This window comes from Pneumocystis carinii (assembly GCF_001477545.1).
Source record: "Pneumocystis carinii B80 chromosome Unknown supercont1.1, whole genome shotgun sequence".
Taxonomy (NCBI): domain Eukaryota; kingdom Fungi; phylum Ascomycota; class Pneumocystomycetes; order Pneumocystales; family Pneumocystaceae; genus Pneumocystis; species Pneumocystis carinii.
This window is the reverse complement of record NW_017264713.1, coordinates 144,959-169,589: the sequence shown is the minus strand read 5'-3', so window position 1 is coordinate 169,589 and position 24,631 is coordinate 144,959. Positions and strand designations below refer to the sequence as shown.

The window sequence follows — 24,631 nt, the reverse complement described above, 5'->3', positions numbered from 1 at the left end:
AAAATTCTAAGTATTTATTAATACGCTTATTTTACAGTAAATAATTTTAAATACTTATTAACATTATTAAGAAATTATCGAGTCGAAAGTATAAAAAGTTAAAAAAGTCTTAAAAATTTTAGTAAAAAATAACACAAAAAGTAAGAATTTAGATTTTATGTTAGAAAAAAGGTGTTTTATATTAGTTTTTGAAGAGAATAAGAGGATTTTAAGGTATTTTTTAAAGGTTATTAGTTAAATAATTGTTAATGAATTTTCTAGGTTAAAAATGTGCAGAGAAATGTTAAAAAATAGGTGTTAAGAAGATATAATAAGTATTTCATATGTTGAATAATAGAAATACTAAGGAAAAACGGAGTAAATATCAAGAAAATAAGAAAAGAAAGGCAGAACAGGAGTTATTAGAAAAAAATATAAAAAAACAGAAAACAGATCAAGAAATTAGGGGAAAAGTTAAGAAAAAAAAGAAGGAAAAGAAGAATAAAGAAGAAGAAAATATGATTCGTGTTTTTTTAGGAGAAAAAAGCAATATTAATTGTCTAAATTCATATAATTTATTAAGATGGATGCATTTTAAAGATACGCCGCAAACTATTCAAAAAAAGATTAAAAAGTCATATAATAATGATAAAAATAAAGAAGACAATATTGAAAAGAATAAAGGAATAAAAGTTTATAATTTTAATGAACAATTTTTAAGAAATACAAAATATCAAATAAAAAGGTATTCGAGGTCGAATCCTATATTATATAATAAAACATATATTGAAAAAAACATGTTATTTCCACGTAATGAGGAGCTAAATGAAAAAGGGATATCGAAAAGTATTTTTAGTGATCCAAAGATATTTTTATATGAAATTATTGGTATGAAACCAAAATTGTCAATTAAATTAGATAAATCTTATACAACATTTCCTTATTATGCTTTTTGTACGGAAAGAATACGTAGAAATGTATTTATAGGGAAAGGACATGGAACAACAGCAAAAGAAGCTCGAAATAATGCATTCCTTTATTTCATTTCAAAAATGTATGAAAAAAAATTATTATTTAATATAATTGAGGAAAATAAAATTGGAAATCATGATTTTGGTTTAATTAGCAAAGAAGCGAATGCTAAATTGGATGTTTTAAATTATTCATCTCGTTGGTTAGCTTTACCAAAATTTGAAGTGTCTGTATCATATACGAAAATTAAAAAAAAGAAAGTTTATGCAGTTACTGTATATACTGAAGAGCCTAGATTAGAGGCTACAGGAAAATCATTTGATCGTAGAATTGCAGAAATTCTTGCCTGTGTTAATTTCAAAAAAATAGCAGAAGAATATCATTTAGAAAATGATAAAAATAATCTTTTAATTAAAGATTGGGAAATTTTAAATACATCTAATGCCAGAAAATTTATTCATTTTTTTGAATATAAAACGAAAAAAGGAAAAACAGAACTTATTTTTAAAATGAAAGATAATTTTTGGATTGCATTAATAAAAGCTGATGAAAAGATTCTGGCAATGTCTCCAGAAATGTATAGGTAAGTATTTCTCTATATAAGTACATATTGTAAAAAGTTATAGTAAAAAGGATTCAGAAGAAGCATGTTTTCTTGTTTACGCACTTAATATTCGTAAAGAAATGCCTCATATATTTTCAGAATATATTAAAGAGCTTGAAAAAGGGAATGGAGAGTTTTTGCGACCATTATCACTTATTCCAACCAATATATCAAATAAATCATTAGAAATCATGAAGGAAACTATCTCTAAATTAAAAAATATTCAAACTTTTGAAAAATCTAAAGAGATATATTCTCAAAAGGAAAAAGATCTTAGCTGGTCACCTTTTAAACCGAGTCTAGAGTTTCTAAAACAGCGTTCTGAAACTCTAATGAAGCATTTGAAGGAACTTAAAAAAGACAAAGATCATTTATTACACGATTTACTAGAAAAAAAACAGAAACTTCCTATTTTTTCTTTTAAGAACAATTTATTAACACTAATTAAAGAAAATCCTGTTTGTGTAATTGTAGGAGCTACTGGAAGCGGCAAAACTACTCAGGTATCAATGACAGTTGTTTATACTGTGTTATTTTAATGCAATAATAGCTTCCTCAGTTAATTTTTGAAGATGCAATTCTTAATAATACTGGCGCACAATGCAATATATTATGTACTCAGCCTCGAAGAATAGCAGCAATTTCAGTAGCACAAAGAGTATCTTTTGAAAGAAATGAAAAATTGCAGGAATCTATTGGATATCAAGTAAGATTTGATAGTAAACTTGCAAAACCTGTAGGGAGTATAAATTATTGTACAACAGGTATACTTTTAAAACAGCTTCAAGACCTATCATCACCAATACTTGAGAGTGTAAGTCATATTATTGTAGATGAAGTTCATGAAAGGAGTATTCAAACAGATTTTTTACTTTTTGTTTTAAAAAAAATTATGAAAAAAAGAAAATCTTCTGGATTAACTCCTATCAAAATTATTCTAATGAGCGCAACAGTGGATCCAATTTTGTTTTGCAAGTATTTTGGGGAAGAATTTCCAAATAAGCAGGCACCTTCGATATTTATACCCGGTTCTAGTTTTCCTGTATCTTCATATTTTTTAGAAGACATATACCAAAATCTAAAAAATACATTTTCAAAAAAACAGGCGCCAGCACTTTTTGATAAAGATACTACTTCATATATTAAAACTGAGACTGCTTTCAATTCTAATTCTTATAAAGAAAAGGAAATGGAAATTACAGAAAACGAATCAGATAACCATAATTCTTGTATAGATTGGTCTTCAAAAAACTCTTCAAATCAAGAAGAATTATCTTTTATGAATGAAAAAGACATCCCAGATGGCCTTATTGCTACTACGATTTCATATATAGTAAAAACAACTAATGATGGATCTATCTTAGTCTTTCTTCCAGGATATTCTGAAATCAATTCTTTAAATAAAGTTTTACTATCAGGTAGAGCAGGTCTTGATTTTTCAGATAACTCCAAATATCGTATTTATATGCTTCATTCAGCAATTCCTCATATGCAACAAGAAGTTTTTAAAAAATTAGAGCCAGGGATAAGAAAAATAATACTTGCTACTAATATTGCAGAAACATCTATTACTATTCCTGATGTTGTATATGTAGTTGATACTTGTAAACATCGAGAAAAAATATATGATCAAACTAAATGTATTACTAGCCTTCTTTCTACTTGGATTAGCCATTCAAGTTCAAAACAAAGAGCAGGAAGAGCGGGAAGAGTAAAAGACGGACATTATTATGCCTTAATATCTAAAAATCGACATGCTGTTTTAACACCTGCATCGCCACCAGAAATTCTTAGATCAGATTTACAGGAAATATGTTTGCAAATAAAAGCAATAGGAATGAAAGATTCAGTATTAAAAGTATTATCAGAGACAATTGAAGCGCCTTCAAAAAAAGCGGTAGAAAATGGTCTTCAAAGACTTTATTCTTTAGGCGCTTTGGATGAAAATGAAAATTTAACACCTTTGGGTACTATTTTAGCTACTTTGTAAGCAATTCATAGAAAGTAAAAAAACAAAAGTAACTATATTAGGCCTGTTGAACCTTCTCTTGGAAAAATGTGTTTAATGGGGTTTGTTTAGTTTTATAAATATTATTTAAAATAACATGTCATAGAGCAATTTTTAAATGCCTAGATCCTGTTCTTATTCTTGCAGCAAGTGCATCACTAAGAAATATTTTTGTACAACCTATTGATTATCAACAAGAATGTCGTGAAGTTCGTAGTAAGTTAGGCATGGATTATAAAAGCGATCATATAACTATTATTAATTGTTTTAAAAAATGGCGCTTAATTCAAAAAAATGAAGGCAATATTTCTGCATCAAATTTCATTGAAAAAAATTTTTTACATAGAAATACTCTTCAAACTATTGAAAATGTAGCCAAACAAATATTACAAATTTTGGTTGATCATAGAATTATTTCCTATAAAGAAAATGAGTCTGAAGAATTAGGTGGTGAAGAACTAAATAAATATTCTGACTGCATTCCTCTTATAAAATCATTAATATGTGCAGGATTTCATCCAAATATAGCTGTTGTAACAAATAAGAGATTACTTAGGACTTGCTATGATAATACAGCTCTAATACATCCATCATCTATTAATTTTCCAAAAAGTAGCAACAAAAGTCTTTACGGACCTCCCATATCTGAGGATATTGCTCCTTCGGGTACTCTTTATGCTTTTGGTTCAAAATCTAAGACAGATCTTTCAAAAAATTTAACATTGAGAAATACTACTTTATTAAATCCTTTATCTGTACTATTGTTTGGAGGAAAATTAATACAACAAAACAATATTGTTCAAATAGATAACTGGATACCATTTCATATTAAGAATACTGAAAATTATATTATTTATGAATTTAGTCAATATATGGACAAGGTATTTATGAATATTTAATTGACAAAATAAATAACAATTTTACAGATTTTAACGCAAATTTTTAGTAAACTTCATATACAATCCCATCATAGTCAAACTGATGACATTTTAAATGAAAACAAAAGTAGAAATATCATTGTCAAAGGGGTGGTAGATGCATTGTATGCCAATACATAACTTTTAAGACATAATGACAATTTTCATTCATCATATCTTTAGAATATTTGATAAAATAAAAAATTGATTAAAACACAACAATCTCATTATCCATATTTAGCTAATTCTTATTCTCAAAAACACCAATAACCAATAAAATGAATATATAAAATAAAACAAATATATATAAAAATAAAATGGATATTTATTCGTCATTTAAATAATTATTCAAAAATAGAGAAATCCGATAGTAATTTTACTTCTCTTTAATATAAACTGTTAAAACATTGCCTATATTTTATTAATTATAAAAAAAAAAAAAAAAAAAAAAAACCATCTGCAATCGCTTGATTTAATTTCTCTACTACAGTGTTTGCTTCGGATCTCAATGAAAATGTCACTTCTGCTTGAACTAATGCTCCATGATTTACTTTATATACAGAACATGCTTGGATATGACCTAACGATGCAAGAGATGTCTACTAACGATTAATCACATTAAAAAAAAAGTTAAAAACACACTTTTACATCCTCGGCTGATGTTCCTTCAACAAGATTAGATATAATCACTGTAGTTGCACCAGAAATGCCTTTAATCGTCCATGAACTCTTTCCTTGAGCCGATCCTTTAATTACTGTTTGAGAACCATTCAGCCGTGCAAATAAAGGATTCTTTGCAAGCGTCACATCCTTGTCAACATCTTTTTTTCCACTTAAACGTTGAAATAACGGATTTAAAGCTAATTTTTCATGTATTCCTTCATTTAACGCAATTGACTCGTTTTTTTCTTTATAAAGATCATGAACCCACTTCTTATGAACATCAAAAGAACGCTGATACAGGTCAAAGACCTCATAAAACCCTAAACCCTTTTCTTTTCACCTTTTTCACCGATAAGTTCCCATTTTTCTTTACACGTTCAAAGCCTGTTTTTTCAAAATATACCCTGTTTAAAGGTGCACTTCGCACCCTATCTGTACCAGCCCTTAGTCAAATATTAACATAGCCCTATAAGAAATATAACCTTTCATATGAAAATTAATCTAAAAGACAAAATTATTAAGCTTTAAGACAACGTTTTTTAAGAAAAAAACCCGACTAAAAAATCTTGATTTGTAAATATATAAAAAAATAAAAGTGATAGAAATGAAATAAATTCCCAAGTGTTTGAACAATCAGATTCAATCGTCAAGAAGAGTATGAAGGATTATATATAAATACTATTTTGATTGATGAAAGATCTTATGCAATGGGAGATTGTTTAGCATCAGTAAATTTTTCCAAAGTATTTTGATCATCAGAATCGGATTCGGAAGGGGTTAATTGAGAAGATTCTGTAAAAGAAAGTTGATTTTCTTGAGAATTATTGTCAAAGGTTTTTTCGGATACATCTTCCACAGAATCAGATAATTTTGTTATAAGAGGTGGATTTGATGAAGATGATTTATCATCAAGAAGTTGTTCATGTTGTATTTTTTCGTTATCTTGTTGATTATGGTCAGATTTAGTTGTAAATGAACTAAAAAAAGTAGTTAGTTATATTTTAATATGAATTTTGATTTATACGTATTTGAAGAGTCTTGTTCAGAGGCAGGAATAGAAGAATTAGAAGTTTGTAAGGGTTCGATCAATTCTTTTTGAGTTTCTTGTGTTTCAAATGCAATTTTTTTACTATCACTTAAACTTCTTAAGGATGAAAGCTGACCACCGGGACCAAATGAGCATTGATTAGAAGACCGTATTTGTCCAAGTCTTGATAAATCTCCAGCTTTGCAATCAGCGGAATTGAGATTTTTTGTATTTTGCCAATCGGGAACTCCGAATAATGATACACTAGGACGTCCACTTTTATCCGCTCGCCCATAATCTAATCTTGATCCACGACTTTGATTTACAAGTCGTATAGCATCTGCCTCGGCTTTTTCTTTAGCTATCTAGGCTAAATCAGTAATATTCGAAATATAAAAATCGTTATTTACATCTTCATGAATTTCAGCAATCGTCTTTGGTCCTTTATCAGCATTTTTAGATTTCCATCCATTTTTTCTTAAATCCAAAATATCCTAATAGTATGAAAAAAATGAAAATTAAAAATTCTATAAAACTTACCATAACCATAAATTTAATTCTATTTGAAAGGTTTGATGTTTTAACAATCTTATCCATACGTTCAATATATACATTCATATGCACGTGTCCCTTTTCAGTACTTTCTAAATCTTTACCAATAGTAGCTAAAAGTTTACATAAACTCTCAATTTCTTCTTCATCAGGATCAACAACATTAGCAAGAAGTTTCTTTATACATTCATGCATAATTCTTTCGGTTAACATATTTAACTTGAAAAGTTCTCCAATAAATTTAATGAGACCTAATCCTCTACGTTTTGCTGTAACAAGAACATAATATTCATCGGAAAGCATTTCAGCTTCCTGTGTATTAAATTCACCATTAGGTTTAGAGGGGAGGTTAGCTTTCCAACCACGTTCAAAATTTTCTTGACATCTATTAAGAAGATATTTTCTAAAAAGAATGCCTCCAGTAATTGGTCTTCCATTTTTATCTAACTGTAATTTCTCATCACGAATTTCAGAACTTGTAGTTTCCATCATTTTTCTACAAAATCTAGCGTACATACTTGAAAAATTCGCTTCGTCAGTAGCCTTTTCAAAAGTAAGCTGAATAATTTGTCGCAAAGTCCGCCCGTCTGTTTCATTCTTTGATTGAGAAGCAATTTCTAAAATTTGATCAGTTATTCGATCAAAATTATCGACTGTAAGTTTATTAAGAGCAGCCTTAACTTTCCTCTGAACCATTTCAGGATCCATATGTTCGCCCGGTTGAACAGACTGAGATTTTAACTTTGGTTGCCATCTATTTGCAGATAATGCTAAAGGAGCTACATGATCAGAAAGCATATTAGACCCGCTTTTTTGATCATGTTTATCAACTTTAGTTTCTGATTGTGTAAGCCCTACTCCACGACGACTACCACCTTTTCTAGATGGCATCCTAGGAGTAACCGGACTCCCAGATCTAGACATAGAGAATCCAAGTGAAACTGGGTTACCGGAGCTTGATAAAGAAAATCTAGAACCAACTGGACTTCCAGATTCGTTTGATGTAATTCCAGATACAGATTTATTAGAGGTAAGTTTACTAACTCCAAATGATTCCTCTGATACATTCAACGAAGAATCAGAAATTTGCTGTGTTTGAGTATTAATATGCGAACAATGCTGATTTGATACAGATTTTCCTAAAGAAGGAGGTTTGTTCAAGCCAAAACTACCTATAGGAATAGATGTCATCGAAACACCAATACTTCGAGATATTGATCTTGAACTCAATCCCCCAAGACTATTTTTGGAAGGTTTTTTATCATCCGTTCCATCACCAATAGTATCTTTTATACGTTCATCCCAATTAAAATCGGGTTTATTTACATAAACTTTTTGAAACTGCAATAAAAATTCTTCGTCATATCTAAATTTTCCGGGTAATGAATTTACATTTAAGGATGCCTTTGGAGGGTTGAATCCTTTAGGATATACAATAGTCTTAAGATCTGTAATAAATGTGGAATTCTTAAGAGATGTAATAGACATTGAAACTTCATTTGCATTATTTTTATCTGTTTCAGAAACACCAAGAGGTATGAGTAATGGTTTTTGTTTAGCTTTTTCGCTAGAAGAAGGTCGAGATTGTTCTACAGTAGTATCCTGATTTTTTGGTGATAGCTTATTTTGGAATTCATTAATATCACAATCCTGAATCTTATCGTCATTATGATCATCTTGACATTTATCTTTATCTACAATTTCCAATTGTTCTTTTTCTATAGAACTCAAATCTAGTTCTTGAGACATAGGCCTTTCTATGTCTTTCTTTTCGAGTGAAGAATCATCGTATACAAATGAGTCTTCAACTACACTTTCTTGATCAGCTTGAATTATATCTTGAACAGGCTCAAGGATATCCATTTCTTGAATCATTTCAATCACATCTTCCTGAACTGTTTCAAAAGTATCTTTTGTTTCCTGACTTGCTTCAACTATTTTCTCTTCTTCTTGAGCCATTTCAATAACATTATGCATTTTCTGTTCTAATTTAGCATCATTTTCGTCTTTTTGAGTTGATTCGGGTGCATCCTCATATATTCCATAACCAATTTCAACCGAATCCTTACTTTCTTCAATCTCAAGTGGTAAATTCTCTTCAATTTTATCATCAACAGAGTTTTGTTCTTTTTCGGGTACACAATGATCATTTTCATCTTGAACACTTACTTTTTCATCAGCATTATTATCATTTATAGATTCATCAATTTCAACAGGTTCATTTTCATCTTGAAGAATTGGATTTTCAGGAACAGCCGAAATCTCAGGATCTTTTTGTTCATAGCCCTCAAATAAGTCAGATGCATTTTTGGAAGATTCATCTGCAATCGGTATTGAAAGATTTTCCTTGTCGGATGGGGGTAATGTTGGTGAAATAGATATTTCCATATTTGTCTTGGGATTAACAATTTTAACGGCCGCATTAACACGTTTCTGAGGACGAACAACAGATGACGTTCCTGTTTCATCCGTTGTTGTTTGTGAAGACCATGTATTAGTCTCCGAAAACGTTGGCGGTGCCATTGTCGGTGCAACTGGGCAATCAGATGTCGATGATACACTTTTACTCATCTGGACAGACTGTGTCGGAAGATACGAAGCCTGAAATGACTGTCCCGAATACGAATATGAAATACTGGGATATGAACTCATCGATCTCACAAACGAATGTGGTGAAATCCCATAAATTGGCGGATAAAACCCTGCTTGATCATATCCACCCTGGTAAAACTAATCATTACATTAGATTCTTTACTTTTTTTACTTTCATTAAAATCATTCATACATAATGCTGATTCATTTGTTGCCATGGTTGCGATGATACTACTGGAAACCCTGATGTTTGCGATATTTGGGGCGATGATACTGTATTAAATGGGTGATTCGATGGCGTCGAAAATCCGCTCATATTTCGTTGTGTAAATCCTGAATGAGGTGGTCCATACGCCGCTACTCCTCCATTGTATCCCGTTCCTGGATAACTTTGAGGAACTTTAACAACTTAGCTTCCTCTTTTTTTCCTTAATTTATTTTCATACCAAAAAAATACGGCGATGACTGATATGGGTACGGATATACCATCTGGTTCTGATGACATGATGACATTGACGATCGGCTCGAATGATACATCTCCGATTTGATCGAATGAATCGATGAATTCCTTCGATGATGTGATATCGTCGAAATAGAATAATCTCCCGTCATTTTAACATTTATTCCACTCTATACCCCCATCAGCTCCTTTCATCCCTTATTTTTCCCTCTTATTAATCCATACATTTACTTCTTCTACTACTCCTTCTCTCGTCTCTGAGGACCCATTCGCCTCTATATTCCTAGAGCTTATACTCGTTCCCCGCGATCGTACACTATCCGTAGCAACACTCGTAACGGTAGATGCCGTTCTTGACCGTTGCTTATTACTAACACTTCCTCTCATAGGACTTCCTGGCGATTGATGATGTCTTCTACCTCGTCCATTAGACCCATTTAAAAGACCTCCTAATCCTGATGATTCATGATTCCCTCGTTTAACATTCGTCTCTCCAGACGAAACCGCTCTTGCATAATTTAATGGTCCTGCCGGCATTGTTTGTTTCTTCATATTTAATCCTTAAAGACCTCTTTAAAGGCCTTTATTTAAAGATTTAAAATACATTTAAAAACATTTAAGTATAAAAATTCTTCGAAACGTGCCCGGAAAACTGAAGGGGTTTAAGGACAGTAAGGGTGTTTTATGGTGGAGAAGGAGACTATGTGAGGGTATGTAAGGTTATGTTAGTTGTATATTTATCTATAATTTTGAGTGTTTTTATATAAATTTTGTATTTGAGCGTATTTTTATGTATTTATCTATAATATGTAATATAAGATATAACAATGTAGTTAGAATAAAGTATATAATGATAATAATTAGTGTTATATATGAAATATAAGTATGAAATGTATTTATAAGTGTATTTGTGTATTTTTATAAGCGTATAACCATAACGAAGTATGGTATACGCGTGGAAAGTGAGCCTGGCTATCTGGAGATAGCCAGGGAGGAAAAGGGAGGGAGAGGGAGTGATGAAGAGATGAGGGGAATTAAAAGGGGGATAAAGGGGATTAGGGGGGATTATATATGTATTTTTAAAGAAAAAGTGGTTATTAATGTTTTCTAAGAAAATTAAGATATATATAGAACGATAAGAGATAAAAAGGAAATTAAGTGGGAGTAGGAGTAGAAGTAGAAGTAGATATAAAAGAAAGAAGAAGAATTGCAAAAGAATGTAATGAATTCTTAAAAATATTAGAAAAAAAAAGAAATTTAGTAAAAAAAACATAAAATAATTTAAATTTACATAATAAAAAAAGATTTATAGTATATAATTTAAAAAAGAAGATAAAAATATATTTATATGAATGAAATGTTGAAGAGAAAATAATAAAAACTTTATTAATTCATAAAAAAAAGTAATTTATTAATATTTGTTAAAATTAATATTTGTTAAAATTAATATTTGTTAAAATTATATATTCATAACGTCTAAAAATTAAAAAAATAAAGTAAATATAAATAAAATGGTAGAAATTTTATAAAAATATTATAAATACAAAAAAAAAAAGAAAGATAATGAATTGATTTAAATAATAAAGACAAACAAACATATATTTCTTTTATCTATCTAATTTTTATCTATCTAATTTTTATCTATTTAATTTTTTATCTACCCAATTTCATGTTTGTTTGTGCAATTTCTTATCTCTTTAATTCCTTATTTATCCAATCTTTTATCTCTCCAATCTTTCTTTTATCTCTTCAATTCCTTGTCTTTCTAATCATTAATTCTCAATAAAAAGTTAAATAATACAAATAAAACATTTCTTAAACATATTTAATAAAGATAAATGAAAATTAAAGAAAAGAAAAAAAAACATTATTATTAAATAGTCCTTAACAAATAATAAGTCTTAACAAAAAATAATAAACTCTTGACCCTACAAATCTTGACTTACTTAGCTTAATAATTTACGTACAACTTTATAATAATACTTAAACAAATTTATATGAAAAAAAAAGAAAATTCATACATAAAAATAAATAAAACCAGGCATAATTAACGCCTGAATATACTATTTTCATACTAATTTTACACAAAAAAGCTTATAAAATTGAAAAATATTATTCTAGCACGTAACAAAACACGTGATTCAAAATTCGGACTCGCGTTCAACATAATTCAAACATAGAAAAAATCATCGAAAAAGATCAAAAGGAAGAGGTTATTTTAAACCCAAAAGGCAATAACTGGGAGAGGAATCAGTAAGGAAATAATATGGCGAGAGCCAAAAATACAGCACGAAAATCGGCGGGAAGACTATCGGAAGGAAGTACCCGGACAGCTCGAAAAACACTAGCAGGAGCATCAGGAAATATAGAACGTAAGTTATAAAAGAATTAAGGAAGATTTAATAAGAATATATGAATAGCGGGAGATCCAATTCCGCGCGGAAAAGCACGACGATATCGACCAGGTACAGTTGCATTAAAGGAAATAAGAAAATATCAGAAAAGTACGGACCTTCTGATACGAAAATTGCCATTTGCACGGGTTGTATGCGTAATAAAAAGTAAGAAAAGAGGAGATTTATATGGATCTAGGTTCGAGATATAGCAACGGATTATGTTGCAAGTTTTTCAACAGATTTTGGTCTTCGTTGGCAATCTACGGCGATTTTGTGTCTACAAGAAGCTACAGAAGGTGCGTTATAAAGTATCTATCATTTTCCCCTGACAACATAGCTTTTCTTGTTCATTTATTTGAAGATACCAATCTATGTGCAATTCATGCAAAACGTGTTACAATTATGCAAAAAGATATACAGCTTGCGCGAAGAATTCGGGGTGGTTGGGGTGGATTAAGCTAGACTTTTTTTTTTGGTCCTATTATAACATATTTATACCCTTTTATATGAATGCATCGAGGCAAAGCATAAGAGTGTGAAGTGTATAAAAAAAGAAAAGGAGAAGCAGATAAAACATAAAAACGTATATAAAATGCATATTATTAGGCATACACTTGAATTTCATAAAAATAATAGACATGCAAAATGCATATATTTATACACCGATTTATACACCGATTTACATATACATTATTCATGTTTATTTTACTAGATAAAATGCAGACATTTGATATATCGCATTTAATAAACATTCCATGAAACTAGTATGTTTTGATATGATGGATTATATGCGTGTTTGTATATACCATGGTTTGTTTAAATGAATTTGAATGGATCAATGCAAATGTATATTGTTTATAATAAAGATGTTATATGTGAGTAATATGCGTACTATATGCGTCATGTATGCGTATTATATGCGTATTATATGCGTGTTGTATGCGCTTCTATTTTTCAAAACGACGCATTTAAAACATCCTTCAATTTCCAAAAATCTTATTAAACACTCACAATGATTTCAAATCTCTATGCAACTCGTGAAAAAGACATGGAAAAGAACCTCCATTCCCTTGTGAAAAGGTTTTATCAGTTAAAATTGACATAATTTTCTAATTATTTGTTTTAAAACAGGTTTGAAAAAGTAGCAAATAGACTGGAAAAGGTTTTAGGAATTGCTATAGAGGCAGAAGAAGGTTCTAGAGATGAGGAGAAGAGTGTTGAAGCAGAGTTTAACGCGTTTTTTATTCCAATTATGAAGGAATATCTTTGTTTTAGTGAAAAATTAGATGAGAAAGTGATGGAGCAGGTTTTTTTTTATAAGGGAAGATTAGACAGTTTTATGACGAGTATGATAGGCACAATGTGTTATGGAGGCATTTGAAATGCACGGAGAATTTATTAAGAAAGGAACATGTATGGAAAAGCCGGATTTTTCATCGACAGAATTTCAGACGTTAATTAAGCCTCTTCAACATAAGATTGATGAGGTAGTTAGTATTCGGGATAAGAATCGTGGGTCAGAAATGTTTAATCATCTTTCTATGGTTAGTGAAGGGATTGCAGCTCTTGGATGGATTATGGTAGAACCGACACCAGTGCTTTATATTGGGGATATGAAAGATAGTGCACAATTTTATGCAAATAGAATTCTTAAAGAAAAGTATTTTATGGAAAAAAAAAAGAAGGTTTTTTTGTTAATATAATATTTAGAGGAACAGTAGATACGAAATGGGTATATTCATTTATTAATTTATTAACTGAATTACAATCGTATGTTAAAACGTACTACAATGAAGGATTTTTATGGAATTCAAATGTAAGTTTTTTATATTGATTAATTAGATTCGATGATTTTTATATATTTTAAGAAAACAAATATAAAAGACGATGAAGGGGCTCATAATAGTACAGTCAAGACAGAAGGAGAAGAAGAAGCAGTTTCACAGGATCATATAGCGAAAATTGAAGCTAAAGGATCGACTAGTATTGAATCAGTTTTTTCAGAGCTTAATATGGGCGAGTCTATTACGAAAAAATTGCGTAAAGTCGATAAAAGTCAGATAACACAAGAATGCCCATCTTATCAGAAACAATTGCCAGTTCCTTCTAATGATCGATTACCCCAAATTTCGACAGCAGAGGAAAAAAAACCCAAGTTGCCATGTAAAAAAGAACTTGTGGGTTCACGCTGGAATATTGTATAAAAACCAATTTTATATGTTTAAATATTCATACATGGATTAGGAAAATTTTGAAGATAACCAAAATATTGTCATTAATGAACTTGAAACGAATCAAACAATCTATATTTTCAATTGCAAAAGATGTACAATCCATCTTAAAGGAAAAGCAAATACAGTCTATATAGGTATTTTTTCCCTTCTTTTAATCATTTCTTTACATTATTAGATCAATTGTTCAATTGCGGATTAATAATAGATACACTTATTTCAGGTATTGAGCTTACTCGATCCACATCGCTTGAAATTCAGATTTCGGGCTATACCCCAATAATAACACTCGATCAATGTGATAATAGCCAAATCTATCTTTCTCCAAAATGCTTAAGCATTGAAATTATAACTAGCAAGTCTAGCAGTATTAATGTTCATGCTCTAGAGGAAGAAAATGGCGATTATGTAGAACATCATATACCAGAGATGCTTAAGAGCACATTTACGAATGGAAAACTTGTAACCGGCTTTGTTGAACATTTAGGTTAATGTCTATAATTATTGCACGTTATATTTCTTTTGCGTCTTTTTATATAATAACTATACGCTAATGAATAAACATCTTTCAATATCTTTAGTTTCGAATCAAAAAAGTTTAATCATTAAAATACCTGAAGAAAATGGACTTGGTATTTCTGATACACCTTGTCGTGATTTTGGATGACGAAGATAAATACCAGAACATGTTAAATAAGATACCTCTAAATATACAGGAACAAATGCAAATGGGCTCATATATGGTCGTGGTATATATGGCCCAATTTTTTCTAATGACTTGCCCTTTAAAGATTTATTTTGGAACATTTCAGGTGAGCCTGTATTCCTCATAACTGTAATCACATCTGCACTAAACATATCCCCGGGCTCCAGAAAATATCCAGGATCCCTTATCTATCCAATTATTACCAATTCACTTACAGTTTAGATTTAAATTACTCTTTTTCCATTAATTTTAACTTTCCCATGGATTACCATCTGTCTTGCTTGTTTTATACTCGATGCAAATAATGCCCGATGAATAATTGTATCTATTCGTCTTTCAAGAATAGAATATATATTTATTGCAGATAATTCTTTTGTCTTTCTTTTTTCCATTTCACTAAGACTAAAAAGTCTTAACCATTGATGCTCACGCAGCATTTCACCATGATAAGCACGTGTTTCACTCTTTGCAGATGCTATTTGTCTACTAAGTGTTTTCCCATAAACAGGTATTATTTTCCTTGATAATTTATATAAATTTTGTTTTGACCAACTCATTCGTATTTTTAAAGATTTTAACAATGATTTAAATGTTTTTTCAGAGATTATATCCTTTCTCATATTCCTTAAAATATTCTTTCTGATCTTATAATAAAGAGCAGCTCTTTTAAAATAATACCTTTATACTAATAGTAATATTATAATGAATTTTTTAAAACCGATATTTAAGATTTAAATATAAAAATAACAAAAACCTAAAGAAAACCTTATTGATAAGATGCTTATTTTATCCTTCTTGAAATATAAAAGATTTTGTGTATCTTTAAAATTTTTTTGTATAAAAATCCTAGATATTTTTATTTTAAAAAGATAGTTAATAAATCTATAAATCAAAAAAATAAAGCTTATTTTAGAAATTGCATAAGAAGAAGAAGTATTTCGTTTAATTTATCTATATTTTTTTTTATAAATTAGAATATTATAAATTATATAAGCAAAAAATACCTTTTTAGACAAACAATTATATAAAAACAAATATTTTTAAAGTCTCTGAAAATATAAATAGCCTTTTTTATGGTTTTAAAATAAATATTGAGTTTCCTAATAGATGTAAAATTAAAATAATAAATAAAGTAACCTTTTTTTACATTATAAAATTATTTAATGTAATTGAAAATATTATAAACAAGAGAAGAGTATGTTGAAGAAAAGTAAAGATATAAAAAGTACTTGAATAAAAATCCAAATGAGCAATTAACCAAATATAATTATTAACGCTTATTTCTACTACTTCGGCGCATATTTGGTGGTGTATTTTGCAATGGCTTTTCAAATTTCAAAGTACGTGTACTAGCTACAGTATTTAAAACATTGTTTTTCTTAGAAACTGGTGTATTTGGTTTCTCTTGTTTATTTGTTCGACGCATAATTCTTGAAACTAAAGGCCTCTTTTTCTTATTAGAAGAAACAATGAGCTGAGAATCTCCACATATTAACAAATCTAAAACAATATTCATACATAATTTTACCATCATCCGTTATCTCCGGCTCTAAACCCTCTGTCTGAAATGTTTCAATTTCCTGTATTTCTTCAAAAACTTTACCCAGTCCAATTGCACCATAAGGCAAGTGTGGAGGACTTGTAGACGTACTATCACTTGCACGTCTATGTTCTTCCATAATTTCCCCATATTCCTCCCACGGTAAAAGAAATTCTGTAAAATACACATCAAATGCCCCATCTTCCTCCTTCAAAAAATCCCCTCTATTACGAAAGCGTTCAGACTAGTTATTAAACATCATTTAACCATGTTTATCATAATAAAAACCCTGTTTTCTTACAATTTCATCAAGTTGCTCCAAATCATAAAATGTCTTCAATTTTTTCCAGATTTCTGCCGAACGAACGGTAAAATAACTCATTTCTTGCATAACGGATATTATTCTAAAGTGTTTATGTATTCCTATCAAGTTTTTAGCCGTTTTTTTTCCATCAGCTCATAATCAATTTATCAAGTTTTACCAATAGGCCGGTACTTACAAACCGCCCGGAGAAGAGCAATTTCTTCATCGACCGTCCATTCATGATCTTTGGACTTGTTAGACATGTTTATTTGCTATTTTTCCTGCTAAATTCTTGACTTAGTTTTTTACAGCTTTTTATGAGGTTCATCTGGAGGCTGTAAGGGCAACGTCATAAATTAAAAAAAAAAAGAGAGTTATAAAAGAGGATAAAAAAAGCAGAAAAACACATATATATTTAGATAAAAATATTTGCAGATGTTTAAAATGGAAGAAGTCGAAAAAAGAATTGAAAAAGAAGGAAAATTGGTCAAGAAAATAGACATTAAAGGTGCAAACTTTTTTTCATGATTATCAGACAGCCAGTCTAAATAAGGGCATAGAAAGCATAAATATATTTAATAATATTAAAAATAATGGACGGAATGTTGTTTTTGATCCATTATATGGGAAAGAACTCTTTGGTTCAGACATGATTTTGAGTGTCGTAATGAGGAAGATGTCAGAGAATAATATGAAAGAGAAAGGCATTGAGAGTCTAGAAAGAAGCAAAGAGGAATGTCTTATTTGTAAAAAAGAGTATTTGGATGATATTTGGCAAGAAGAGAGTATTTTATCAGTAAAAAAGGATATTTTTAAATATTATGTTAATTAGAGAAGTATTGTAAAGAGATTACATGGGATAAGTTCAAAGAAGCGAATTCGAATCCATACAGGAACCCGTTTATGACGGAGAAACCTATGAAAGTGTTTGATATTTTTTTAGCAAAGGAATTGAATCATATTTATTCACCAAATGAAGCAGGAGTGATGGTAGAATCATTTTTAATATATGAAGTAAGTGATGTATGAAAATGGAAGTATAATTAAAGAAAAAAAGGTACTTATATTGCTTTCACTTGGGGAGTCATCATCACTTTTTATTAGGGACAAGAAACATTTAAGATTTTCTTTATTGATTGAGAATTTAAGAATTACAGGATTTACAAAAGAAACGACTAAAGAGTAAGATTTTATGATGTTTATATAATGAAAAAATAATTGAATTAGTATAATTAATTTTTTCATGAGTATTGGTACACATACATATAGACTTCAAGTTTTTAAAGAAGATATTGAGAAAAATGCATTGTAATACTAAATGATCAGTTAATATATATTAGTTTACGATTTTTAGGAATTATGATTCATGTGTTCTGGCATTTGTTTCATGTATAACAGAAATATTGAAAGAGTATAATGGTATTTTGGTCACTGAGCTGAATAATATTAAAAAACCTTCATTATTATTGAGATTTATTCATAAATACGAATATATTGAAGAAAATTTAAGGAAATTGGCGAAATTTTGTTTTAGAGATTTAGAAAACTTTCCTAAACCACCTTTTCTAGAAATAAAACAAGGAATTGAATTATTAAACGCACTTTATACATTTGCATATGAACATTTTCATATAAATACAGGGAATATTTCATTAATTTCTAAATATTTACTTAAATGTTCAAGTCAATCATGGTTAGAGACATTAGAACAATGGATTGGTTTACAAAAAATAACACCTAACAATGAAAAAATATGGAAGAATAAAAAATCTGGATTTTTTATTCATGAAACTGATATTTCTTATGTTAAAAATAATATAAATTTAAATGAATACTTTGAGGTACTATTTTTATTGATATATTAATTTAATTAACAAAATAAGATGGATGATATAAGTTGTCTTTATCTTCCAAAATCATTTTTTGAAGATGCTTATAACACAGGAAAGGCTATTAGGCTTCTTTATAAAATTCAACCTAATCATCCTTTATGTAGAGTATTTTATAATAGAGAAGTATGTGAAACAAGTATTCAATTAGAATGGAAATTTAAATGGGAAAATATAAATAAGTAAGGATTTCTATGTTATTCAATCAATTGATATTTTTAGCTTAATTGATCAAATAAATATGTATAAAAAAGCTGTAATGATTGAAATTGAGAAATTTGAAAATCCAAATGATTATAATGAAATAACTGATTCAAAGGAGTTAGAGAAATCTGATGAGAAATTTAAATTGGATTTTTTTGAATATTCAAAGCAAAAAATTATGGATTCAATTAAAAAATCAATTAATATTTTTGAAAGTGAAATTGAAAATAATATATCATCACTTGATAAAAATATAAATGAATCATGTTTTTCGGAAGATATAGTTCCAATTGATATAATACCTATACATTGTTTTATAATTCCATTGTCAATTCAATCAAATTTAGTTAACAATTCACTTGTAAAACTGTTTCTTAAAAATATTGGATTAAAACGGCATTTATCATTGCTTTGGAAGGCAAAATTATTTAATGATGGACTTTTTATATTAAAACTTTCATATGCTTTATTTGGTTCTACATTGGAATATAATAAATATTCATTAGAATTAAATTGCAAATCAAGACTTAAAGGAAAATGGCCACCTAGACCTACTGAATTAACTATAGCACTTCAAACTGTTTTATTTGATAGTTTTGGATCAAAATTTTTTCTAAGTAAACAGGAATTTGGAACAGAAAGCATTTTAATGGGAGGATTAAGTTTTTCAATTGAAGAAATGACTGAATCAGAATATAAAGGAATAGAAGATCCTTACAGTTAACTCTTAATATTTTATTATATATTTTATTAAGAATTTTATAGATATTGAAGCACTAGATTTCCTAAAAATCGTTTATACTCCAACGTTTCCCTTAGATGAGATTATAACGGACTCTTGTTTAGATAAATATAATCAATTGACTAAATTTTTGCTACGGCTTATACGAATTAATGATATTATTATAAAACTATTTGGAATTAAGGCAAATAAAAAAATGACAAATTATTTTAAAATAACATTAGGATTTCGTCTTCATGCTTATCACTTCATTCATGCTCTTTTCTCTTATATTTTTTATATTTCATTATCATCAAATTATCAAAAGTTAAAGAAATATTTTAAAGATATTGAATTAAATTTATCACATTTTACTCTTACTTCTTTAACTCATTTTCATTTAGAAATACTTGATCAGATGCATTTTTCTTGTTTTCTTACATCATCTCAATCATCTCTGGCTAATATTATTACAAATATTTTTTCAATCATTCTTGAATTTTCAAAAACATTTTTTCAATTTCAATTTCATTCTAATATTATAGACAAAGACTCACTCATTCTTATTACAAATACATTATTTCATTCTCTTATTGAACAAATTACTAAATTTATTCAAAAAATTCTTGATTTATCTAAAAATAAGGGTATTTATACAGATCTTATTGCTTTTTTTGATACAAAAAAATACTTCTAATATTCTATCTTGGGATTCTTATTCAATTCTCTTTTTTCTCTTATCATTTCAAAAAAAATAGAATATATATTCAACTTTATTAACATATTCTTTATGCATAAACTTTTTCGATTTTTTTTTCAACAAATACATAATAAACAAACAATATTATATTCATGCTAGGTATACTAATAAAACTTTGTTCTTATTAAATTATATTTAGATTATATTGTTTTTTGTACGAGGATTCTTAACCTACAAAATCAAAAAAAGTTATATATATGGTTTTAATGGGATAGAATGAAGTTATTTGTTATTCCTATAACAAGAAACCGCTTTTTCTTATATTGTCATCAAATTTCTATTCATTCTAAGCCATCATTAATTGATAAATTTACAAATAAAATTGGAGATCTTTGGAAAAACTGGGGACAATCAGAGATAAAATGGAAAAAAAGGCTTGTAAGCTTTGGGAATAGGATAATAGATGGTCTTCCTTATGAAGAATGGAGTCTTAGAAATATTCCATCTCGAAAAAATGTAGATCAGATTCAAAGAACAGGATCGACACAATATAAAGTATAATATACCAAATAATAGAGAAAGAGGGATTTCTAATGAAACAAGGTTACGGTACACTATCCCACATCTATTGGACCTGAAAAAGCTATATTTACTATATCTGATCTGGTAGAACGAAGAGCATTATTTCATAAACGATGGATGATTTTTTCTATAATTGGAACACCATTTACACTTCCAATGGCATTAATACCAATTATTCCTAATATACCTGGTTTTTATTTACTTTATAGGGCGTATTCTCATTGGAAAGGTAATATCGAATGATTATTATTCAATATTTATTATAATTCTTTTTTAGCATTTCATGGTGCACAACATCTTAAATATCTTTTAAAAAATAATCTTTTTCATCTATCTGCATTATCATCTCTTGAAAATGTATATGGAAATACTCTACAAAATACTACTCATGATGATTTTCTTCTAAATACTGCTAAAATTTCTACTATATCAAGAATTATTGACAACAAAGATTTTAAAATACATTTAGAAAGAGCTATCAGACAACTTCAAAAAGAGAATTCATTACAAACATCTAATTTATCAATGTCTTTATAAAAGAAATTCATTACAATATTTCATGTTAAAAATTTTCCTTTTTTTTTTCAAAAAAAACACATTTTCAATATAAATATTTCAAAACATATTCATTACTATCATATTTTAATAAGGCGGCTATATTTTTTTCTTTTTATATATCTTGATACTAGATCATCGACTGTAAAAATTCAAGAAAATGGATTTACCAATTTTACCAGATCAATTATTCAATGATAGGGTAAGAACATGGCAGGAATACTTGGATAATAGATTGGATGATCCAGTAGGTTTTTTTTTTTTTTAAAAAGGTTAATAAATGATCAAGAACGTTGTAAATTATCATGAAGCAATCAAACGTATGCTTCACATTGATCAGCGACGATTAATCGTAAATATTGATGATATTAGAGACTACAACCGTGAACTTGCAGATGGGTATCTTTTAAAGGAATTTTTTAGCATATTTATTGAGCTTTTAATGAGGTTATTAAATGAGCCATCAGAATATTTACCGCCGTTCAATAAGGCATTAAAAGATGTAGTTTTAACAATAAGAGATATTAATAAGCACAAAGTGGACGATGTTTTGTTTTATGTTGGGTTGATTGGATCGTTTGGTGATCAACGTATATTTTTTTTGTTTATGGGTTTGATCTTAGATTTTCTTTTTTAGATCTAAGTCCACGTACGATTCGTGCTCAACATTTGGGTAAACTTGTTTGTCTTGAAGGAATTGTTACGCGTTGTTCACTTGTACGTCCAAAAGTAGTGAAATCAGTTCACTATTGTGAAAAAACGAAGCTTTTTCATTATCATGAATATAGAGATATTACGACTATAGGTAATGAAATACCATCATCTAGTATTTATCCTACGCAAGATGAAAATGGAAATCCTTTAACTACAGAATTTGGATATTCTGTTTATCGTGATCATCAAACAATTTCTATTCAAGAGATGCCTGAAAGAGCACCTGCAGGACAGTTGCCAAGAAGTATTGATGTAGTTATGGACGACGACTTAGTGGATTGTGTAAAACCTGGAGATCGCATTCAATTAGTAGGTCTTTATAGGGCTTTAGGAAATAGAAGTGCATCATCAAGTTCTACCTTTCGAACACTTATTATTGCAAATAATTTGATTCTTTTATCCTCTAAGGCAAATGGGGGTATTGCACAGATAGATATTACGGATACAGATATACGAAATATTAATAAACTTTCTAAAAAAAAAAACATATTTGAATTACTTTCTCGGTCTCTTGCCCCAAGTATTTTTGAGTATGAATACGTTAAAAAGGCAGTTCTTCTTTTGTTGCTTGGAGGAATTGAAAAAAATCTTGATAATGGAACACATATTAGAGGGTATTGGTAATTTGTTATATTTTTTCATAAAAGTAATATTATATTAGTGACATCAATATTTTAATGGTAGGTGATCCATCTACAGCAAAATCCCAAATGCTTCGTTTTATTGTAAACACTGTTCCATTAGCTATTGCTACTACTGGAAGAGGTTCTTCTGGCGTGGGATTGACAGCTGCAGTTACGACTGATAAAGAAACAGGTATATTATATTTATTTTCATTATTATAATTATTAAAATTTGAATAGGAGAACGTCGTCTTGAAGCAGGTGCTATGGTATTAGCAGATCGTGGGGTTATATGTATTGATGAATTCGATAAAATGTCTGATATTGATCGTATTGCAATTCATGAAGTTATGGAACAGCAGACTGTTACAATAGCAAAAGCAGGGATTCACACTTCTCTTAATGCAAGATGCAGTGTTATTGCAGCTGCAAATCCTGTTTATGGCCAATACGATCCTCATAAAGATCCTCATCGAAATATTGCCTTACCTGATTCTTTGTTGTCTCGATTCGATCTTTTATTTGTTATTACAGATGATATTGATGAGGCTCGTGACCGTTCTATTTCTGAACATGTATTGCGTATGCATCGTTATTTAGCACCTGGTGCTGAAGAAGGTGTTCCTGTATCAGATAAATATGAAAAAAATTTATCAATAGGTACAGAAAGCAATCTGGGGGCTGATAGTTTAATTTATGAAAAAATGAATCAAATATTCTACAACAATTGTTCTACTGAAGAAAAATCAAAAAAAAAAGAAGTTTTAAGTATTTCTTTTTTAAAGAAATACATTCAATACGCAAAAACTCGAATAAAACCTGTACTTACAAAAAAGGCTGCGGATTATATTATAGCTACTTATAGCGCTTTAAGAAATGATGAATTGGGAGCTAATCAGCGTAAAACATCACCGATAACTGCACGAACATTAGAAACACTTATCCGTTTATCAACTGCACACGCCAAAGTTAGATTATCTCAAAAGGTTGAAGAAAAGGATGCTTATGTTGCTGAAGAAATTCTCAGATATTCCTTATTTAAAGAAATTGTCAAAGATGAACGACGAAAACGACGTCGACTTCAAAAAACTCAAGATAGTGAAAGCGATGATAATGAATGTGAAGAAATCGATGAAAACAATACAGAATCTCAATTAAAATCAACTAAACATGTTCCTATAATGCAACATACTGATGATGATATTCCAATGCCTGATATAAATGATATTCATATAACAGATTATACAGAAGAACCTACCAACAGAAATATACAACAAGAATCACAGCAAGAAACTGAAGTTTCTTGGGGATCAACTCAATCATTATATACACAATCTCAAATTCATCATGATAGCCTTTCTAAAGACAATACCCAACAAAATCTATCTATACAACAAGTCATATCTCCTTCCAGATTCTCCTTTTTCTCTTCTAAATTAGCACATCTCATCACTACACCTTTATTCAAAGATGAATATGCAAATTTTAACGATTTATTATCTGAAATCAACAAAGAACTACCACAACAAAAACTCTTCACTTCTAGTGAAGCTATGGCTGCATTAAATAAATTATCAGAACAAAACAAAATCATGATTTCTAATAATATTATTTATAAAATTTAAAATATTTACATATATCGACTTTCTTTTTCTTTTTTTTTTTATTATTTATACTTATTTACATTTTTTA

The 24,631-nt window shown here is 29.0% G+C and overlaps 10 protein-coding genes across 10 annotated transcripts; 6 read left to right on the top strand and 4 right to left on the bottom strand.

Annotated features, from left to right (window-relative positions):
• The first annotated feature begins 730 nt into the window (after positions 1 to 730).
• Positions 731 to 4,666, top strand: T552_00070 (hypothetical protein). The gene is made up of 6 exons (XM_018368692.1): positions 731 to 1,534; positions 1,578 to 2,058; positions 2,106 to 3,541; positions 3,587 to 3,625; positions 3,670 to 4,444; positions 4,490 to 4,666. Exons 1-6 carry the CDS (start codon positions 777 to 779, stop codon positions 4,619 to 4,621), a joined length of 3,621 nt encoding a protein of 1,206 aa, XP_018227542.1. The 5' UTR covers positions 731 to 776; the 3' UTR covers positions 4,622 to 4,666.
• Positions 4,667 to 4,856: 190 nt separating this feature from the next.
• On the bottom strand, positions 4,857 to 5,632 carry T552_00069 (hypothetical protein; the record flags this gene model as incomplete). The annotated part of the gene is made up of 5 exons (XM_018368691.1): positions 4,857 to 4,891; positions 4,935 to 5,079; positions 5,123 to 5,434; positions 5,484 to 5,575; positions 5,626 to 5,632. 5 exons carry the CDS (start codon positions 5,630 to 5,632, stop codon positions 4,857 to 4,859), a joined length of 591 nt encoding a protein of 196 aa, XP_018227541.1.
• A 168-nt stretch (positions 5,633 to 5,800) lies between these two features.
• T552_00068 (hypothetical protein) lies at positions 5,801 to 10,372 on the bottom strand. The gene is made up of 7 exons (XM_018368690.1): positions 10,000 to 10,372; positions 9,761 to 9,944; positions 9,508 to 9,713; positions 6,711 to 9,452; positions 6,581 to 6,664; positions 6,168 to 6,535; positions 5,801 to 6,120 (listed from the first exon to the last, which is right to left on the bottom strand). The coding sequence occupies exons 1-7, from the start codon at positions 10,324 to 10,326 to the stop codon at positions 5,844 to 5,846; spliced, it is 4,188 nt and encodes a 1,395-aa protein (XP_018227540.1). The 5' UTR covers positions 10,327 to 10,372; the 3' UTR covers positions 5,801 to 5,843.
• Positions 10,373 to 11,995: 1,623 nt separating this feature from the next.
• Positions 11,996 to 12,677, top strand: T552_00067 (histone H3-like centromeric protein cnp1). The gene is made up of 4 exons (XM_018368689.1): positions 11,996 to 12,146; positions 12,195 to 12,319; positions 12,367 to 12,466; positions 12,508 to 12,677. The coding sequence occupies exons 1-4, from the start codon at positions 12,041 to 12,043 to the stop codon at positions 12,630 to 12,632; spliced, it is 456 nt and encodes a 151-aa protein (XP_018227539.1). The 5' UTR covers positions 11,996 to 12,040; the 3' UTR covers positions 12,633 to 12,677.
• A 497-nt stretch (positions 12,678 to 13,174) lies between these two features.
• On the top strand, positions 13,175 to 14,939 carry T552_00066 (hypothetical protein). Its single transcript, XM_018368688.1, has 7 exons — positions 13,175 to 13,250; positions 13,302 to 13,476; positions 13,526 to 13,830; positions 13,881 to 13,986; positions 14,039 to 14,368; positions 14,415 to 14,538; positions 14,580 to 14,939. Exons 1-7 carry the CDS (start codon positions 13,183 to 13,185, stop codon positions 14,891 to 14,893), a joined length of 1,422 nt encoding a protein of 473 aa, XP_018227538.1. The 5' UTR covers positions 13,175 to 13,182; the 3' UTR covers positions 14,894 to 14,939.
• A 50-nt stretch (positions 14,940 to 14,989) lies between these two features.
• Positions 14,990 to 15,727, bottom strand: T552_00065 (hypothetical protein; the record flags this gene model as incomplete). Its single annotated transcript, XM_018368687.1, has 2 exons — positions 14,990 to 15,295; positions 15,341 to 15,727. The coding sequence occupies 2 exons, from the start codon at positions 15,725 to 15,727 to the stop codon at positions 14,990 to 14,992; spliced, it is 693 nt and encodes a 230-aa protein (XP_018227537.1).
• Positions 15,728 to 16,335: 608 nt separating this feature from the next.
• T552_00064 (hypothetical protein) lies at positions 16,336 to 17,260 on the bottom strand. The gene is made up of 4 exons (XM_018368686.1): positions 17,130 to 17,260; positions 16,949 to 17,070; positions 16,636 to 16,891; positions 16,336 to 16,589 (listed from the first exon to the last, which is right to left on the bottom strand). Exons 1-4 carry the CDS (start codon positions 17,212 to 17,214, stop codon positions 16,378 to 16,380), a joined length of 675 nt encoding a protein of 224 aa, XP_018227536.1. The 5' UTR covers positions 17,215 to 17,260; the 3' UTR covers positions 16,336 to 16,377.
• An 89-nt stretch (positions 17,261 to 17,349) lies between these two features.
• T552_00063 (hypothetical protein) lies at positions 17,350 to 20,500 on the top strand. Its single transcript, XM_018368685.1, has 9 exons — positions 17,350 to 17,459; positions 17,512 to 17,747; positions 17,789 to 17,965; positions 18,009 to 18,133; positions 18,179 to 18,259; positions 18,306 to 18,792; positions 18,835 to 19,022; positions 19,063 to 19,763; positions 19,810 to 20,500. The coding sequence occupies exons 1-9, from the start codon at positions 17,387 to 17,389 to the stop codon at positions 20,460 to 20,462; spliced, it is 2,721 nt and encodes a 906-aa protein (XP_018227535.1). The 5' UTR covers positions 17,350 to 17,386; the 3' UTR covers positions 20,463 to 20,500.
• Positions 20,501 to 20,696: 196 nt separating this feature from the next.
• Positions 20,697 to 21,630, top strand: T552_00062 (hypothetical protein). Its single transcript, XM_018368684.1, has 3 exons — positions 20,697 to 21,020; positions 21,069 to 21,276; positions 21,325 to 21,630. Exons 1-3 carry the CDS (start codon positions 20,742 to 20,744, stop codon positions 21,582 to 21,584), a joined length of 747 nt encoding a protein of 248 aa, XP_018227534.1. The 5' UTR covers positions 20,697 to 20,741; the 3' UTR covers positions 21,585 to 21,630.
• Positions 21,631 to 21,716: 86 nt separating this feature from the next.
• T552_00061 (hypothetical protein) lies at positions 21,717 to 24,607 on the top strand. The gene is made up of 6 exons (XM_018368683.1): positions 21,717 to 21,849; positions 21,892 to 22,001; positions 22,050 to 22,192; positions 22,240 to 22,930; positions 22,978 to 23,132; positions 23,180 to 24,607. The coding sequence occupies exons 1-6, from the start codon at positions 21,763 to 21,765 to the stop codon at positions 24,562 to 24,564; spliced, it is 2,571 nt and encodes an 856-aa protein (XP_018227533.1). The 5' UTR covers positions 21,717 to 21,762; the 3' UTR covers positions 24,565 to 24,607.
• Positions 24,608 to 24,631: the final 24 nt, after the last annotated feature.

Bases quoted from the DNA above. Each gene is read 5' to 3' on its own strand.
- T552_00070 (XM_018368692.1), top strand. From the start codon at position 777: ATGTTATTTCCACGTAATGAGGAGCTAAATGAAAAAGGGATATCGAAA. The intron at 2,059-2,105 runs GTATCAATGACA...ATGCAATAATAG, and splicing joins GAAGCGGCAAAACTACTCAG to CTTCCTCAGTTAATTTTTGA. The intron at 3,542-3,586 runs GTAAGCAATTCA...TAACTATATTAG, and splicing joins GGTACTATTTTAGCTACTTT to GCCTGTTGAACCTTCTCTTG.
- T552_00068 (XM_018368690.1), bottom strand. From the start codon at position 10,326: ATGAAGAAACAAACAATGCCGGCAGGACCATTAAATTATGCAAGAGCG. The intron at 9,453-9,507 runs GTATGAATGATT...TGTAATGATTAG, and splicing joins AACAAATGAATCAGCATTAT to TTTTACCAGGGTGGATATGA. The intron at 6,665-6,710 runs GTAAGTTTTATA...TCATACTATTAG, and splicing joins GAATTAAATTTATGGTTATG to GATATTTTGGATTTAAGAAA.
- T552_00067 (XM_018368689.1), top strand. From the start codon at position 12,041: ATGGCGAGAGCCAAAAATACAGCACGAAAATCGGCGGGAAGACTATCG. The intron at 12,147-12,194 runs GTAAGTTATAAA...ATATATGAATAG, and splicing joins AGCATCAGGAAATATAGAAC to CGGGAGATCCAATTCCGCGC. The intron at 12,467-12,507 runs GTGCGTTATAAA...CTGACAACATAG, and splicing joins TCTACAAGAAGCTACAGAAG to CTTTTCTTGTTCATTTATTT.
- T552_00066 (XM_018368688.1), top strand. From the start codon at position 13,183: ATGATTTCAAATCTCTATGCAACTCGTGAAAAAGACATGGAAAAGAAC. The intron at 13,987-14,038 runs GTAAGTTTTTTA...ATATATTTTAAG, and splicing joins GATTTTTATGGAATTCAAAT to AAAACAAATATAAAAGACGA. The intron at 14,369-14,414 runs GTATAAAAACCA...TACATGGATTAG, and splicing joins TGGGTTCACGCTGGAATATT to GAAAATTTTGAAGATAACCA.
- T552_00064 (XM_018368686.1), bottom strand. From the start codon at position 17,214: ATGTCTAACAAGTCCAAAGATCATGAATGGACGGTCGATGAAGAAATT. The intron at 17,071-17,129 runs GTAAAACTTGAT...AAAACTTGATAG, and splicing joins TTGTAAGTACCGGCCTATTG to GAATACATAAACACTTTAGA. The intron at 16,590-16,635 runs GTAAAATTATGT...TAATATGTGGAG, and splicing joins GCCGGAGATAACGGATGATG to ATTCTCAGCTCATTGTTTCT.
- T552_00063 (XM_018368685.1), top strand. From the start codon at position 17,387: ATGTTTAAAATGGAAGAAGTCGAAAAAAGAATTGAAAAAGAAGGAAAA. The intron at 17,966-18,008 runs GTAAGTGATGTA...AAAGAAAAAAAG, and splicing joins AATCATTTTTAATATATGAA to GTACTTATATTGCTTTCACT. The intron at 18,134-18,178 runs GTAAGATTTTAT...TAATTGAATTAG, and splicing joins ACAAAAGAAACGACTAAAGA to TATAATTAATTTTTTCATGA.
- T552_00062 (XM_018368684.1), top strand. From the start codon at position 20,742: ATGAAGTTATTTGTTATTCCTATAACAAGAAACCGCTTTTTCTTATAT. The intron at 21,021-21,068 runs GTATAATATACC...TAATGAAACAAG, and splicing joins CAGGATCGACACAATATAAA to GTTACGGTACACTATCCCAC. The intron at 21,277-21,324 runs GTAATATCGAAT...ATTCTTTTTTAG, and splicing joins GGCGTATTCTCATTGGAAAG to CATTTCATGGTGCACAACAT.
- T552_00061 (XM_018368683.1), top strand. From the start codon at position 21,763: ATGGATTTACCAATTTTACCAGATCAATTATTCAATGATAGGGTAAGA. The intron at 21,850-21,891 runs GTAGGTTTTTTT...TAAATGATCAAG, and splicing joins ATAATAGATTGGATGATCCA to AACGTTGTAAATTATCATGA. The intron at 22,002-22,049 runs GTATCTTTTAAA...GCTTTTAATGAG, and splicing joins AACCGTGAACTTGCAGATGG to GTTATTAAATGAGCCATCAG.